This window comes from Solanum verrucosum, unplaced genomic scaffold (assembly GCF_900185275.1).
Source record: "Solanum verrucosum unplaced genomic scaffold, falcon-dt-bn FXZP01000255.1, whole genome shotgun sequence".
Classification (NCBI taxonomy): Eukaryota; Viridiplantae; Streptophyta; class Magnoliopsida; order Solanales; family Solanaceae; genus Solanum; species Solanum verrucosum.
Window position 1 is genome coordinate 1432865 of NW_026020006.1, and position 15248 is coordinate 1448112.

The 15248-nt window shown below is 33.3% G+C and overlaps 1 protein-coding gene and 1 non-coding gene across 2 annotated transcripts; one reads left to right on the forward strand and one right to left on the reverse strand.

The window, feature by feature from the left end:
* The first annotated feature begins 226 nt into the window (after nucleotides 1–226).
* On the forward strand, nucleotides 227–300 carry TRNAR-UCG (transfer RNA arginine (anticodon UCG)). Its single transcript has one exon. It is a non-coding gene; the product is annotated as a tRNA-Arg (tRNA).
* Nucleotides 301–1056: 756 nt separating this feature from the next.
* Nucleotides 1057–5469, reverse strand: LOC125819580 (glucomannan 4-beta-mannosyltransferase 9-like). The gene is made up of 8 exons (XM_049499030.1): nucleotides 5115–5469; nucleotides 4605–4703; nucleotides 3881–4133; nucleotides 3295–3405; nucleotides 3022–3158; nucleotides 2249–2362; nucleotides 1580–1779; nucleotides 1057–1423 (listed from the first exon to the last, which is right to left on the reverse strand). The coding sequence occupies exons 1-8, from the start codon at nucleotides 5412–5414 to the stop codon at nucleotides 1057–1059; spliced, it is 1581 nt and encodes a 526-aa protein (XP_049354987.1). The 5' UTR covers nucleotides 5415–5469.
* Nucleotides 5470–15248: the final 9779 nt, after the last annotated feature.

The following is a 15248-nucleotide window of genomic DNA, read 5'->3' on the forward strand; positions in this document are numbered from 1 at the left end:
ATCATGTATACATGATGTAATAAAGTATAAGTTTTTGTGAATGATTAGTATAGTATAGTAAATTGCCCGTCGAGGTCAAAATGATTAAATATTGTCTGATCCTATAAAAAGAAACTCTCAGAGTTAATTAAATACATATAATTTATTTTTACTTATTTTTAAATTTTGTTGAACTTGAGGTCATTTTAATAATCTGATTTTAATTTGCAAAACTTTGTATCAACAAGACCGCATAGCGCAGTGGATTAGCGCGTTTGACTTCGGATCAAAAGGTCGTGGGTTCGACTCCCACTGTGGTCGCTGCTTCTCTTTTTCGGATTCAACCGAACTCAATACTAGAGTCCATTCGATGCCTTTTTTTATATTTATACTAAATTCAACTTGAACTATGTGTATATAATCATACATTCTGATCACGCTCGTTCTGAACCTGCCAACTTTAATTATTTAGCTCCTCCATTCATGTCTCTATTTCTTCATAACCTTTTTAGACGGATTTTGTGAATTCAATTGAAATCACTAGAGTCAACTCGAAGCCTTGAGTTATTCGTATATACACACATTAAAAAAAAACTAAAGTGTGTGTGTGAGTGTATATATATTATATTACACATATCACACTCATTCTGAACATATTGACTTTTAATCATTGAATTTACCTTCTGCTCTTACATTCTCATGGTGTCCTCCCTAATTCATGTACCATTCATCGTCACGTAAAGGAAATGTTTTCTCATACTTCATTGATTCAAATTGTTGGTGCACAAAATGTAAACTCGTACGTTTACGATGTCTTCTATAAGCCCAATTATGCCCAATAGGCCCAATAATACTCCGTGCACAAATTACCATTTCATATAGAACAACCAAAACATTTTTTCCAGTATAGTACTACAAAAATACAAATATTTTAACCATTACATTAAATAAATAACTACAATAGTGAAAGGCAGCATACTTATATCTTAGCTGCTTATTCACATTATAAATGAATTTCAAATAAAGATTACTCGAACGCTACTTGTTTGTAACTGAGCCGTAATTGTTGTAGTACTTTCAAGAATTTGGAACAAACACTCCAATGTAGCCAAATCCAGCTACAAGAAAGGCAATGCCTTGCAAGAATAAGTATATGTAGAATCTATTCTTTCCGAACGAGTAGTCGTACCATCCACAAAGCATAAGGTACAACCCTACGAAAATCTCCACGAAATGTACCTTGTTGTACCACTCTCCAATCCGAAAACGAGACTTCTTGGATGCTTTCGTGCTCGTTTTTGCCTTGATTCCATCTCCCAATTTCTCCGTCACGACCCATTCATTGACCCTCCCTACCTCAAATAGTCCAATGAACGTTGCCCTCGTTCGATGAAGGGACATTACATTCTCAAACAAGATCCAAAAAATCAATAAATAGAATGATCTACACATCAAAACGAATAAAAAAAGAATCAAAATTGGAAATAATTAAGACATCAAGCCCAAGTGACAAATTAAATCTGTGAGGTCTATTGGACCATACAACAGACAATACGTGTCATGGGCTCGGATCACGAGACCAATTGTTTATTTTATTTACCTTGGAGTCCCTACAGCATTGAGGAGGGTAATTGTTGAGGGAATATACACAGCACCCCATATAGGAACTTGAACTTCAGGGATCAAAACAGTTGTAGGCATAATAACACAATAAAATATAAATGTAACAATATGTGCAATGATTTTTCTCACAAAGAAGAAGCTGTAGATCAAATAAAACTTCTTCCATATTGAGACTTTCTGCAAATATCAAAGTTAAAAAAATATATATTATCATACTATCAGGTCACGTAAAAGATATATAACACTACATGAAAAAATAGTGTACACTATAACAAAAACAATTTTTAGCGTCAATAGATATACATATTAATAAAGAGTGCTAAAATCTTTACCAGTATTAATTAATTGTTATTTGATCCAATGTCGCTATAGGCTTTAGGGACATCTACAAAGAATGTTAATTGCCGCTAAAAATACATATTATACCGCTAGTGTATATAAGTTAAATAGTGCTAAAGTCTTTACAAAGAATGTTATATAAGGACATTTACAGGCTTTAGGGACTTTATCGTTGCTTCAAGGTTTCATTTCACTAACAATATAATATAGTGTAGTATTTAAGTGTAAAATTATTATACTACTAGTGTATTATGTATATAAGTTAAATCCGTACTAAACAAAAAGGGGTATATGGCTTATAACTCACCTTATTTGAAGCAATTTCCCCAACCATTTTCTTGAAAAGATTAGCAGGTCCACAAGACCATCTATGCTGTTGATAACGATAGGCATTGAAAGTACTTGGCAATTCATTTTTCACCTAATTGAATTTTTTTTTCAAAAAGAAAAAACAATCGCATAAATAGAGCGATATGGATAGTAATTATTCATAAAATTGACCCTTAACTTGCTTAAATTGAGACATAGTTATTATTAGGTGAAACATAACAAATTAGCCGGTGATATATAATATGTGTAATAATCTATAACGAGTTTAATATACGTATATGATTAGAAAAACTAAACAGTAACATCATATATTTTATTTTATTTTACTTAGATAATGTAAGATTATGGGACCCTTTTCATCCTGTTCTTTAACATTAAATTTAACTTCCAATCATTTATTTTTTTCAGAGTGTTTGTTGAAGTTACTTCTAAAGAAAATGATTTCTGACATAGTTCCACTGGCTATTTCTGCAAATTTTAACTTTTTTTATACACATGGTTTACTTCATACACGACTCCAAAATCTAGAGTCAGTACATCTAGAAACGAATGTGATTCCACTAATTTATGACTTTTACGCACTGCTTGGGCCGAGCTACACTACCAAGACATCTCTATTCAATTAAAGACGTCCATGCCATAAAATGAGACTAGGGATCCCATATTCCCCTATTTTTGCATATGTATGCATATGATTCGAGCAAAAAGCAATATGTTTAGTTGAACTTACAGAACTCGTACTGAACGTACCTTTAGGTCACCAACGTAGACAAATTTCCAGCCTTTGAGACCGGCTCGAATGGCGAGATCCATGTCTTCCACTGTTGTTCTATCTTTCCATCCTCCAGCTTCATTAAGAGCTGAAATTCTCCACACTCCAGCAGTTCCTTTCAAATTGAACGAACTCGTGATGATTTATAACATACTGAATTTTATTCACTATAACAGTAAAGTCAATAATTGACTATTTTGACTGTCACGTTAAAGTAACTGAACTTTTGTGTTGTACATATATTGCCTTACCATTGAAGCCAAAAAATGCATGATTTGATGATCCAACTTCTTGCTCCACTTTGAAATGGTAATCAAGTGACATTTCTTGCATTCTTGTTAACAAGCATTCATCAGAATTCACTACAATTAATAACAATTTACAACAATTATTTTTTTGGTCAACATCTACCATAATTTTCATATGAAACTCAAGTTACAAAATGGTCACACAATTCAACACTATCGTTAGAGTTCAAATCTCAACGTCACACACAAAAGCACGTTATGAGACGATGTGTTAAGAAAAATGTAACAACAGAGTCATCTGGAAAGGATAGAGTGTACGTAAGCCTTACCCCTACCTCAGAAGTAGAGAGGTTGTTTCTCATAGTCGTTCGGCTCAAGGAAAAAACAAATCAAAGCAATAACAACAAAGCATGTTGAACAATAACTACAAACAAAATAATACGATAATTAAAGTACAAGAAACAACAGATCGAAAATAGCCAAGAAACTACAAGAGTAATACTACGACTAAAGGGATTAGCTAGACAAACAACAATCTACTACTTGCTAACCTACTACCCTAATACGAGTCAAGGAAAAAGGCATTTACCAAATTTCCAACGAGCTTGAACGAGTCCGATTTCGGGGTTGTGTACAAGAAAAGGGACAGTTCTCAACAAGAAATGAAATTCAGGTTGAAAATCAGCATCAAATATGGCTACAAAATCACACATTTTCACATAATTATGCTTCATTCCTTCCTTCAATGCCCCAGCTTTGTACCCTTTTCTATTGTCTCTTATTTCATATTTGATGTTCACTCCTTTACTTGCCCATCTCTTGCACTCTTGTTCCACCATTCCCTATTAAAAAAAAACAATTTAAGCTATTACACTCTATCTCGTCATCAAAAAGATAATTACGTGTACAACAGGTAAAAATAAGTATTTTTTATACAATCGGTGTGTATAAGTTAATCGTTAGGTTATATATATTGATACAATCAATGTAGCTTAAAATGTGATAGTAGGTCATTTACGAAGTATATATATATATAGAGAGAGAGAGCGCTCAAACTCTTTAAAAATATTGTTGTTTAGGTGTTGAATCCTCCATCCTAGCATTGTTGGAGGATCAGAAACGAGTACGATAATATATTCCGAGCAACATAACATTTACCATGTTTATGAATTATGATGCTACTAATTAACTTATGTTCATCATACAAATTTTAGGATACTTCCTCTTTAGAATTAAAAAACATTTCAAATAATATTAGAAAAAAAATATTTTTTCTTCCTACAAATTATGGAAAATTAAGGTATTAATTGGACCTTAGTGATAGGATCAGTTGAATCATCAAGAACTTGAATTAAAATTCTATCAGCTGGCCATGAAAGATTACAAGCAGCTCCAATAGACAATTGATATACCTGCAAATGAACAATTTACAAGAAGATTTTAACTTCGATAGCGTAAATGAATTTTTACACTATCAGATCATATAAAACATGAAGTAACGTCTATATGTAACACGTTCATGATAATTGATACTAGTGAGTCGATAAGTAAGGCAAATCGTACGAAAAGTTCTATAAGTTCCAATTCTTCTTATGTCAATATGATGAAAAAATATATATTTTAAAATATAGGTCAACAATAACAACATCTATATTACGCCTCAGTCTCAAATAAGTTGAGGAAAGGAAGAGAGTTGTGATAGGCTGACAACCAATGTAAAACTTGTCAATTCACGTCGAATCTTCATAATACATAAATTTTAAAATGTTGGTCGAAGAAGTTCATATAATTTGAATCTCGATCAAATTGAAAATTTGTATTACCTCTCTTTCATTATACATTGGTATTTGAATTAATACCATAGGATAAGAAGAATTTGCTAGCTCCAAATCATCTTTTATTGGCTCCCATTTGTACTTCTTTTCTGGTTTTTGCCTTAAAATCTTGATAAATACTATGACAATTCCCATATAAACTTTCTCAACAAATAACATCAAAGACATTGCCAAACATAAAATAACCATAATTTTAAGAAATGGCACAAGTAATGGTGCTCTAACTTGTTGCCAAAACAATCCAATTTGGCTAGTAATTCCATGATCAAAATAAATATTCAAGTCCATTTTCTTGGCTATATCTTAAATATATTTTTCTTTAAATATAATTTAAGACAGCCAAGAAAATTGTATAATGTGAAAAAAGAGAAAAAAGTTTGAGGTGTGAGTAGATAGAGAAAGAGCTAAGAGATGGTGCTATATATAGAGATAGTATATATGTTTGTGCAAGGTTTTAAGTTTACGTATAGATCGTTATAATATAGAGTAAAGCTTAAGATTATTTTTTGAGTTCATGATAAAAAATAAAAAACATATACATTTAAAGTATCTCGGCTTTTCGAGTTTCATATCTGAAGTATTAGGTATGCAAGAATTTCTAACCTGAACCACCATGAAATGTTTATCGTAACATGCCTCAAATATCAATTGTTCTTTTTTCATATCTAAAATATCACAATCGTTCAAGAAAGAAAAGAGAACAACTGATAGTTGAGGTGTGTTTAGATATACATTTGGTGATAGTCCATATAAGAAACTAGCACATCTGATAGTTCAAGTATGAAGCTCAAAAAATTGAGATACCTAAAGATATGTTTTTTATTCTTTACTCTTAATTTAATTTATAATAAGGCTGATTTGAACATTTAATTTTGTTTATTTAAAGTGATTTATTTTTCTTTTGGTAATTTTGTTTCATTTTAGAAAAAAAATAAACAAAGAAGTATGGTAAAACATAAAGGACAAATAAAGTTTCTCAAACTTCAATTTCATCCAACTTTATTTATGGAAACAAGCTAAATTTGAATCTTTTTCTTCAAAAATTCCGGTTCTTTTTTTTTTCTTTTATATATAATAATAAAATCAATTTTATAATTGGAGTTCTATCTAAATGCTAATTGCTCCATTAGATTATTATTTTTGGAAAGGAGACCATCACTATTTATTTAACATGAAAATGAGAAGAAAAGGCCAAAAATTTGACAAAATAGATAAAATTTTGATCATAAGAAAAGCTTTGTCTATGTCTAACTTTATTACTTCCTCAGTTCAATAATAGTTATTTATGACTCTATTTACTTAGCACAGAAATTAAGAAGCAGTAAACGATATGAGTAATTTTACCAAATTATTCTTATTAAATATAAGTCATCTAAACATTGAAAAATGAATCGTACTTAATAGCAAGGTTAAAATAGACACAAATAATAAATTATTCATTATTTTATAAACCGGACAAGTATTGTTTAGACGTCTCAAAATAGTATATTTAAAAAGCATATGAAAATTACGGTAGAAAGAGAACTCAATAATTTGATTCTCGAAATTCAAATAACACCACATAAATTGAATTGGATTGAGTAACAAAGTTTAGTAACCATACCACATATATTGAATGTTGCTTTGTTAAAAGAAGAAGAATGATATTATATCTATATGCAATTGTTGCTTTAATTAGGTTTGTGTGGGGACTATATAGGCCTTTGATTTTTGCTTTTGTGCTACTCCAAAGACTATATATCTTTGTCAGTCTCTTTGAAACTAAATGGGACAATGGGGTATAACAGAGCCACATGCAAAATTATAATATCATCCACCAAACCCAAACTAACTATTTGAAATTTTTTTAAAAAAATTACATACACATGGCTTAATTAATTTAGTATAATAATTTAATGTAGTGTAAAAATCTTGGTTTTGTAAGAAGTATAGTGCTTATAGGGTGTGTTTGTTTTGAAAACAATCAATTGTATAATTTGTGTTTGTATAAAACAAGAAAGAGAGAAAGACAAAAGAAAACTGGGAAGGAGAAGATCGTATTTGTATAATCATAAGTGTATAGGACGAAAATATATGCATTTGTATTTGTATATACAATTTTCTCTCGCATTATACAAACACAAACACAATGTATACATTTGTGTTTGTATAAAGTGAGAGTGGCGAGCGAGATCTGAGAGAGGGGAACGAAAATATATGTATATATATAATTTTCTCTCGCTTTATACAAACACAAACGCATTTTATACATTTGTGTTTGTATCAAAGCGAGAGAGGCAAGGGAGACTGCCCAGCAAGAACGAGAGTGGCGAGAGAGATTCACCAGGGAGAGAGGCAATATAGCAACAGTTTGCTACGGGGTACAATTAAATCAAACTATGATTATGACATTTAATTTGAATTAATAGTTTGCTATTATATACAATTTCCCTAAAATATAAAGTACAGTAAGATTTGTATTTATGTAATTTTTTTAAATTTTATGGGAAAATACCATTCTTGAGACTCACTACATAAATAATAGTACCTTTTTTATAGGAGAAACTATATAATTAGACATACTCATCTATCTTATACACTATTATTACCTATACTTTCAAAATATTACGTATATTATTACTAATCAAAAGTTTTGTACCATATATTGAAGAAGATAAACTTAGATACATGTATTTTTCCAAGCAGATACATCAAAATAGGGAGAGAGTTGAGCGAGTTGGAGAGGGAGGTGAGCCAGATTTGTTATGTATTTTAGATACACGAGAATTACACTAGATACATGTATTTGTATGTATCTAATGTAATTCGTATCTAGGATAAAGATACATAGAAGAGTGGCGAGCAAGATGTATGTATCTAGTGTGATTCACATGTATCTAGGATATCAAATACATAGGAAACTAGCGAGCGAGATGGGAGAGAGGTGAGGGAGGCGAACAAGATTTGTTCAGTATCCCATATATATGCGAATGCACTTGAATACAATGTATTTATTACAAATTATACCTAATTTTGACCTCATTTTTCTCGAGATATATGTATTTGGACACACCAAAATTTAATAGAATTCATAGTATTATAAACTAGAGTATATATAAGTAATTAGCTCCTAAACTAATAAATTTCCTTTTTTAATATTACAAATATCAAATACGAGTGTTAACTGCCAACATGGAATAGTTAATCAATTCAAGAAAATATATAATGAAATATCTAGTTTATTATGTGTAAAAATTTACATGTTCACCTGTTTTGCAATAATTTTATACATTTGGCGTCTGAAATTTTATTATTTTTTATATGAAATTCAGTCACATATAAATTAAACCATCTATCTTATGGGAATAAAAATATCTTTAGTTTGAATCTATCATATGACTTGAACTCAAACTTATTTAAAATAATAAAATAGATAACTTAGCCTATTTCAAAACTATTTTTATTTGACACGTTTTACTTTTCATAAATTAAATTCAAATTATGTTTTTCATTATATTAATATAATAATATGAGAAAATAGTTTGTTAGAAAATATTGGGGTCTTAATTAACAAATTAAACTTATTTGGTGTCTTATTCCAATTTCCAAAGTATAGTCGGAGAAGGATTACAGTGACGGCGAATTTGTTTATAAATATATCAGCGGCGAGTTTGTTTGTTTATTTTCCGATGGATGGAGAAAAAACAGTTTATTTTCGTGTGGATGAAGAAAAAGCAGTTTCTTTTCCGGTAGAGGAAGTAAAAGAAGTTTGTTCTCCGATGGACGAAAAAATATTTTTTCCTTTTCCGATAAACGGAGGAGGAGAGGAAATTGCTGTATCTCCACGGAGCCGAGATGATATGACAGTATTTGAGATACGGGGATTTACTAGTTGCGTATATAGATTATTAGGTGTAGAACCTTTTGATTTCTTTGCCTACAAACCTGTGCTGAGAATTGGACGCAGGAAGCCAATTTTCGCACCAACCTTAATGATACAGAACCTTTTCTTTCAATTTCTTCATCATCGGAATTGAATTTCTTCATCATGATGTAGTGGAAGCTTGGTTCTTACTTTAATGTTTTTAGTAACGGTGGTCTTAATGTGTACTGGAGTTAATTACATATATGGAGGTAGTGGTGCGCATGAAGCTTACCCGTTGCATGGTAAGTTCACTTTATTAACAATGACCTACGATGCTCGGATCTGGAATCTGAAAATTTATGTCAATCATTACTCAAGATGTTCTTCAGTGCGTGAAATTGTTCTAGTGTGGAATAAACGACAACCTCCAGAATTGAGTGAATTTGATTCTGCAGTGCCAGTAAGGATTAGAGTAAAGAAACTAGCACACACACCTGATGTATGAAACTCGAAAAATGAAAGAGAACATGCAATGTCCAATCTATCTCACCTCAAGCAATTTGGTTAAATAAAAAGCCCTTTTTGGGGACTGATCAGAGCCAGGGAAATTCAAAGGAGATTAGTCTAAACTAACAATTTTCTCCTCTTATTGTACTAAATGGTTACACCAGTGATCGATCGCATAAGCTAAATCAGACACCATAAAAGCAGCAGCAGCATGCATTTCCTACCTCCTCAAGCTAGATGTGCACATACAATCCAGACATGAATTTAGTTGTTTAAACACACATTGACTAACTGTACAGAACAGAGAGATCGATGCCAAATTAATCAATCAAATGGCTTCAAAGCCAACAAGACAAACAATCAAACCAGTACTCAATCAAAGAGAGGAGCAAATCAAAGCTAAAAACTAGCTAGCTAGAAACTCAAAAAATGAAAGAGAACATGCAGTGTCCAATCTATCTAACCTTAAGCAATTTGGTAAAATAAAAAGCCCTTTTTGGGCCTGATCAAAGCAAGGGGAATTCAAAGGAGATTAGTCTAAACTAACAATTTTCTCCTCTTACTGTGTTTTGGAATGTCAAGATCACCTGGACGTATTACTAAATGGTTACACCATTGATCGATCGCATAAGCTAAACCAGACACTAGAAAAACAGCAGTAGCATGCATTTCCTACCTCCTCAGGATAGAGGTGCACATACAATCCACACATGAATTCAGTTGTTTAAACACACATCGACTAACTGTAAAGAACAGAGAAGTCGATGCCAAATTAATCAATCAAATGGCTTCAAAGCCAACAAGACAGACAGTCAAACCAGTACTCGATCAAAGAGAGGAGCAAATCAAAGCTAAAAACTAGCTAGCGAGAAACTCGAAAAATGAAAGAGAACATGCAGTGTCCAATCTCTCTCACCTCAAGCAATTTGGTAAAATAAAATGTCATTTTTGGGCCTGATCAGAGCAAAGGGAATTCAAAGGAGATTAGTCTAAACTAACAATTTTCTCTTCTTATTGTGTTTTGGAATGCCAAGATCACCTGGACGTACTACTAAATGGTTACACTAGTGATCGATCGCATAAGCTAAACCAGACACCAGAAAAGCAGCAACAGCATGCATTTCCTACCTCCTCAAGCTAGAAGTGCACATACAATCCAGACCTGAATTTAGTTGTTTAAACACACATTGACTAACTGTACAGAACAGAGAGATCGATGCCAAATTATTCAATCAAATGGCTTCAAAGCCAACAAGCCAGAAAGTCAAACCAGTACTTAATCAAAGAGAGGAACAAATCAAAGCTAAAAACTAGCAAGCTAGAAACTCGAAAAATGAAAGAGAACATGCAGTGTCCAATCTATCTCACCTCAAGCAATTTGGTAAAATAAAATGCCCTTTTTGGGCCTAATCAGATCAAAGAGAATTCAAAGGAGATTAGTTTAAACTAACAATTTTTTCCTCTTATTGTGTTTTGGAATGTCAAGATCACCTGGACGTACTACTAAATGGTTACACCAGTGATCGATCGCATAAGCTAAATCAGACACCATAAAAGAATCAGCAGCATGCATTTCCTACCTCATCAAGCTAGATGTGCACATACAATCCAGACATGAATTTAGTTGTTTAAACACACATTGACTAACTGTACAGAACAGAGAGATCGATGCCAAATTAATCAATCAAATGGCTTCAAAGCCAACAAGACAAACAATCAAACCAGTACTCAATCAAAGAGAGGAGCAAATCACAGCTAAAAACTAGCTAGGTAGAAACTCAAGAAATGAAAGAGAACATGCAGTGTCCAATCTATCTCACCTTAAGAAATTTGGTAAAATAAAAAGCCCTTTTTGGGCCTGATCAAAGCAAGGGGAATTCAAAGGAGATTAGTCTAAAGTAACAATTTTCTCCTCTTATTGTGTTTTGGAATGTCAAGATCACCTCGACGTACTACTAAACGGTTACACTAGTGATCGATCGTATAAGCTAAACAAGACACCAGAAAAGCAGTAGCAACATGCATTTCTTACCTCTTCATGCTAGAGGTGCACATACAATCCACACATGAATTCAGTTGTTTAAACACACATCGACTAACTGTAAAGAACAGAGAAGTCGATGCCAAATTAATCAATCAAATGGCTTCAAAGCCAACAAGACAGACAGTCAAACCAGTACTCGATCAAAGAGAGGAGCAAATCAAAGCTAAAAACTAGCTAGCGAGAAACTCAAAAAATGAAAGAGAACATGCAGTGTCCAATCTCTCTCACCTCAAGCAATTTGGTAAAATAAAATGCCCTTTTTGGGCCTGATCAAAGCAAGGGGAATTCAAAGGAGATTAGTCTAAACTAACAATTTTCTCTTCTTATTGTGTTTTGGAATGCCAAGATCACCTGGACGCACTACTAACTGGTTACACTAGTGATCGATCGCATAAGCTAAACCAGACACCAGAAAAGCAGCAACAACATGCATTTCCTACCTCCTCAAGCTAGAAGTGCACATACAATCCAGACCTGAATTTAGTTGTTTAAACACACATTGACTAACTGTACAGAACAGAGAGATCGATGCCAAATTATTCAATCAAATGGCTTCAAAGCCAACAAGCCAGAAAGTCAAACCAGTACTCAATCAAAGAGAGGAACAAATCAAAGCTAAAAACTAGCAAGCTAGAAACTCGAAAAATGAAAGAGAACATGCAGTGTCCAATCTATCTCACCTCAAGCAATTTGGTAAAATAAAATGCCCTTTTTGGGCCTAATCAGATCAAAGGGAATTCAAAGAAGATTAGTTTAAACTAACAATTTTTTCCTCTTATCGTGTTTTGGAATGTCAAGATCACCTGGACGTAATACTAAATGGTTACAACTGTGATCGATCGCGTAAGATAAACTAGACACTAGAAAAGCAGTAGCAGAATTCATTTCTTGCCTCCTCAAGCTAGAGGTGAACTAACATTCCACACATGAATTCAGTTGTTTAAACACACATTGACTAACTGTACAGAACAGAGAGATCGATGCCAAATTAATCAATCAAATGGCTTCAAAGCCAATAAGACATACAGTCAAACCAGTACTCAATCAAATAGAGGAGCAAATCAAAGCTAAAAACTAGCTTACTAGAAACTCAAAAAATGAAAGAGAACATACAGTGTCAAATCTATCTCACCTCAAGCAATTTGGTAAAATAAAATGCCCTTTTTGAGCCTGCTTAGAGCAAGGGAAATTCAAATGAGATTACTCTAAACTAACAATTTTTTCCTCTTATTGTGTTTTGGAATGTCAAGATCACCTGGACGTACTACTAGATGGTTACACCAGTGATCGATCGCATAAGCTAAACCAGACACCAGAAAAGCAGTAGCAACATGCATTTCTTACCTCTTCATGCTAGAGGTGCACATACAATCCACACATCAATTCAGTTGTTTAAACACACATTGTCTAACTGTACAGAACAGAGAGATCGATGCCAAATTAATCAATCAAATGGCTTCAAAGCCAACAAGACAGACAGTCAAACCAGTACTCAATCAAAGAGACGAGCAAATCAAAGATAAAAACTAGCTAGCTAGAAACTCAAAAAATGAAAGAGAACATGCAGTGTCCATTCAATCTCACCTCACACAATTTGGTAAAATAAAATGCCTTTTTTAGGCCTGATCAGAGCAAGGGGAATTGAAATGAGATTAGTATAAACTAACAATTTTCTCTTCTTATTGTGGTTTGCAATGCCAAGATCACCTGGACGTACTACTAAATGGTTACACCAGTGATCGATCGTATAAGCTAAACCAGACACCACAAAAGCAGCAGCAGCATGCATTTCCTACCTCCTCAAGCTAGGGTGCACATACAATCCACACATGAATTCAGTTGTGTAAACACACATTGACTAACTGTACAGAACAAAGAGATCGATGCCAAATTAATCAATCAAATGACTTCATGGCCAACAAGACAGAAAGTCAAACCGGTACTCAATCAAAGAGAGGAGCAAATCAAAGCTAAAAACTAGGTAGCCAGAAACTCGAAAAATGAAAGAGAACATGCAGTGTCCAATATATCTCACCTTAAGCAATTTGGTAAAATAAAATGCTCTTTTTAGGCCTGATCAGATCAAGGGGAATTCAAATGAGATTACTCTAAACTAACAATTTTCTCCTCTTATTGTGTTTTTGAATGTCAAGATCACATGCACGTACTACTAAATGGTTACAACTGTGATCTATCGCATAAGCTAAACCAGATACCAGAAAAGCAGTAGCAGAATGCAATTCCTGCCTCCTCAAGCTAGAGGTGCACTTACATTCCACACATGAATTCAGTTGTTTAAACACACATTGACTAACTGTACAGAACAGAGAGATCGATGCTAAATTAATCAATCAAATGGCTTCAAAGCCAACAAGACAGATAGTCAAACATGTACTCAATCAAAGAGAGGAACAAATCAAAGCTAAAAACTAGCTAGCTAGAAACTCGAAAAATGAAAGAGAACATGTAAAGTTCAATCTATCTTACCTCAAGCAATTTGGTAAAATAAAATGCCCTTTTTGGGCCTGATCAGAGCAAGGGGAATTCGCAGGAGATTAGTCTAAACTAACAATTTTCTCTTCTTATTGTGTTTTGAAATATCAAGATCACCTGGACGTACTACTAGATGGTTACACCAGTGATCGATCGCATAAGCGAAACCAGACACCAGAAAAGCAGCAGCCTGCATTTTCTACCTCTTCAAGCTAGAGGTGCACATACAATCAACACATGAATTCAATTGTTTAAGCACACATTGACTAACTGTAAAGAACAGAGAAATCGATGACAAATTAATCAATCAAATGGCTTCAAAGCCAACAAGACAGACAGTCAAACCAGTACACAATCAAAGAGCGGAGCAAAATCAAAGCTTAAAACTAGCTAGTTAGAAACTCGAAAAATGAAAAAGAACATGCATTGACCAATCGATCTCACCTCAAGCAATTTGGTAAAATAAAAAGCCCTTTTTGGGCCTGATCAGAGCAAGGGGAATTAAAAGATGATTAGTCTGAACTAACAATTTTCTCCTCTTATTGTCTTTTGGAATGTCAAAATCACCAGTGATCGATCGCATAAGCTAAATGAAACACCAGAAAAGAAAAAGCAGTTGCAGTTAGCATTCATTTTCAAGCTATACAATCCACGCAGTTGTTTAAACACACATTGACTAACTGTTCAGAACAGATACCAAATGGCTTCAAAGCCAACCAACAAGCTAAGACAGTCAAACCATGCCAGTACTCAATCTAAGAGATGAGCAAATTAAAGCTAAAACTAGCTAGCTAGAAACAAAGCCAATCCAACGTCAACAATGCACACATTGATCTGACTAACGAAATGCCAAATTAATTAATTAATCCTATGGCTTCAAAGCCAACAAGACAGACAGACGCAAATTAAAGCTAAAAACTAGCTACCTAGAAAGCCAATCAGGAGACAAAAAGGCAAAAAAAATTACCAAAAATTTCAAAAGGGCACATCATATTTTTTTAAAATCAAAACGGCAAAATCGCTCCTGCCGGAGCGATTTTCCTTTGTCACATATTAACGCCGTGTACTCCGTTAAAATAAAATCGCTGCCCTAGCGATTTTTGTCCAATTTTTTTTCCACTAAAATCGCTGGCACAACAGCGATTTTTTAACTCTAATTTTTTTTCTCCACCTAATATCGCTGCTATGGCAGCGTTTTCATAGGAAAAAAAATTTGGCAGCTTTTTTGTAAAAA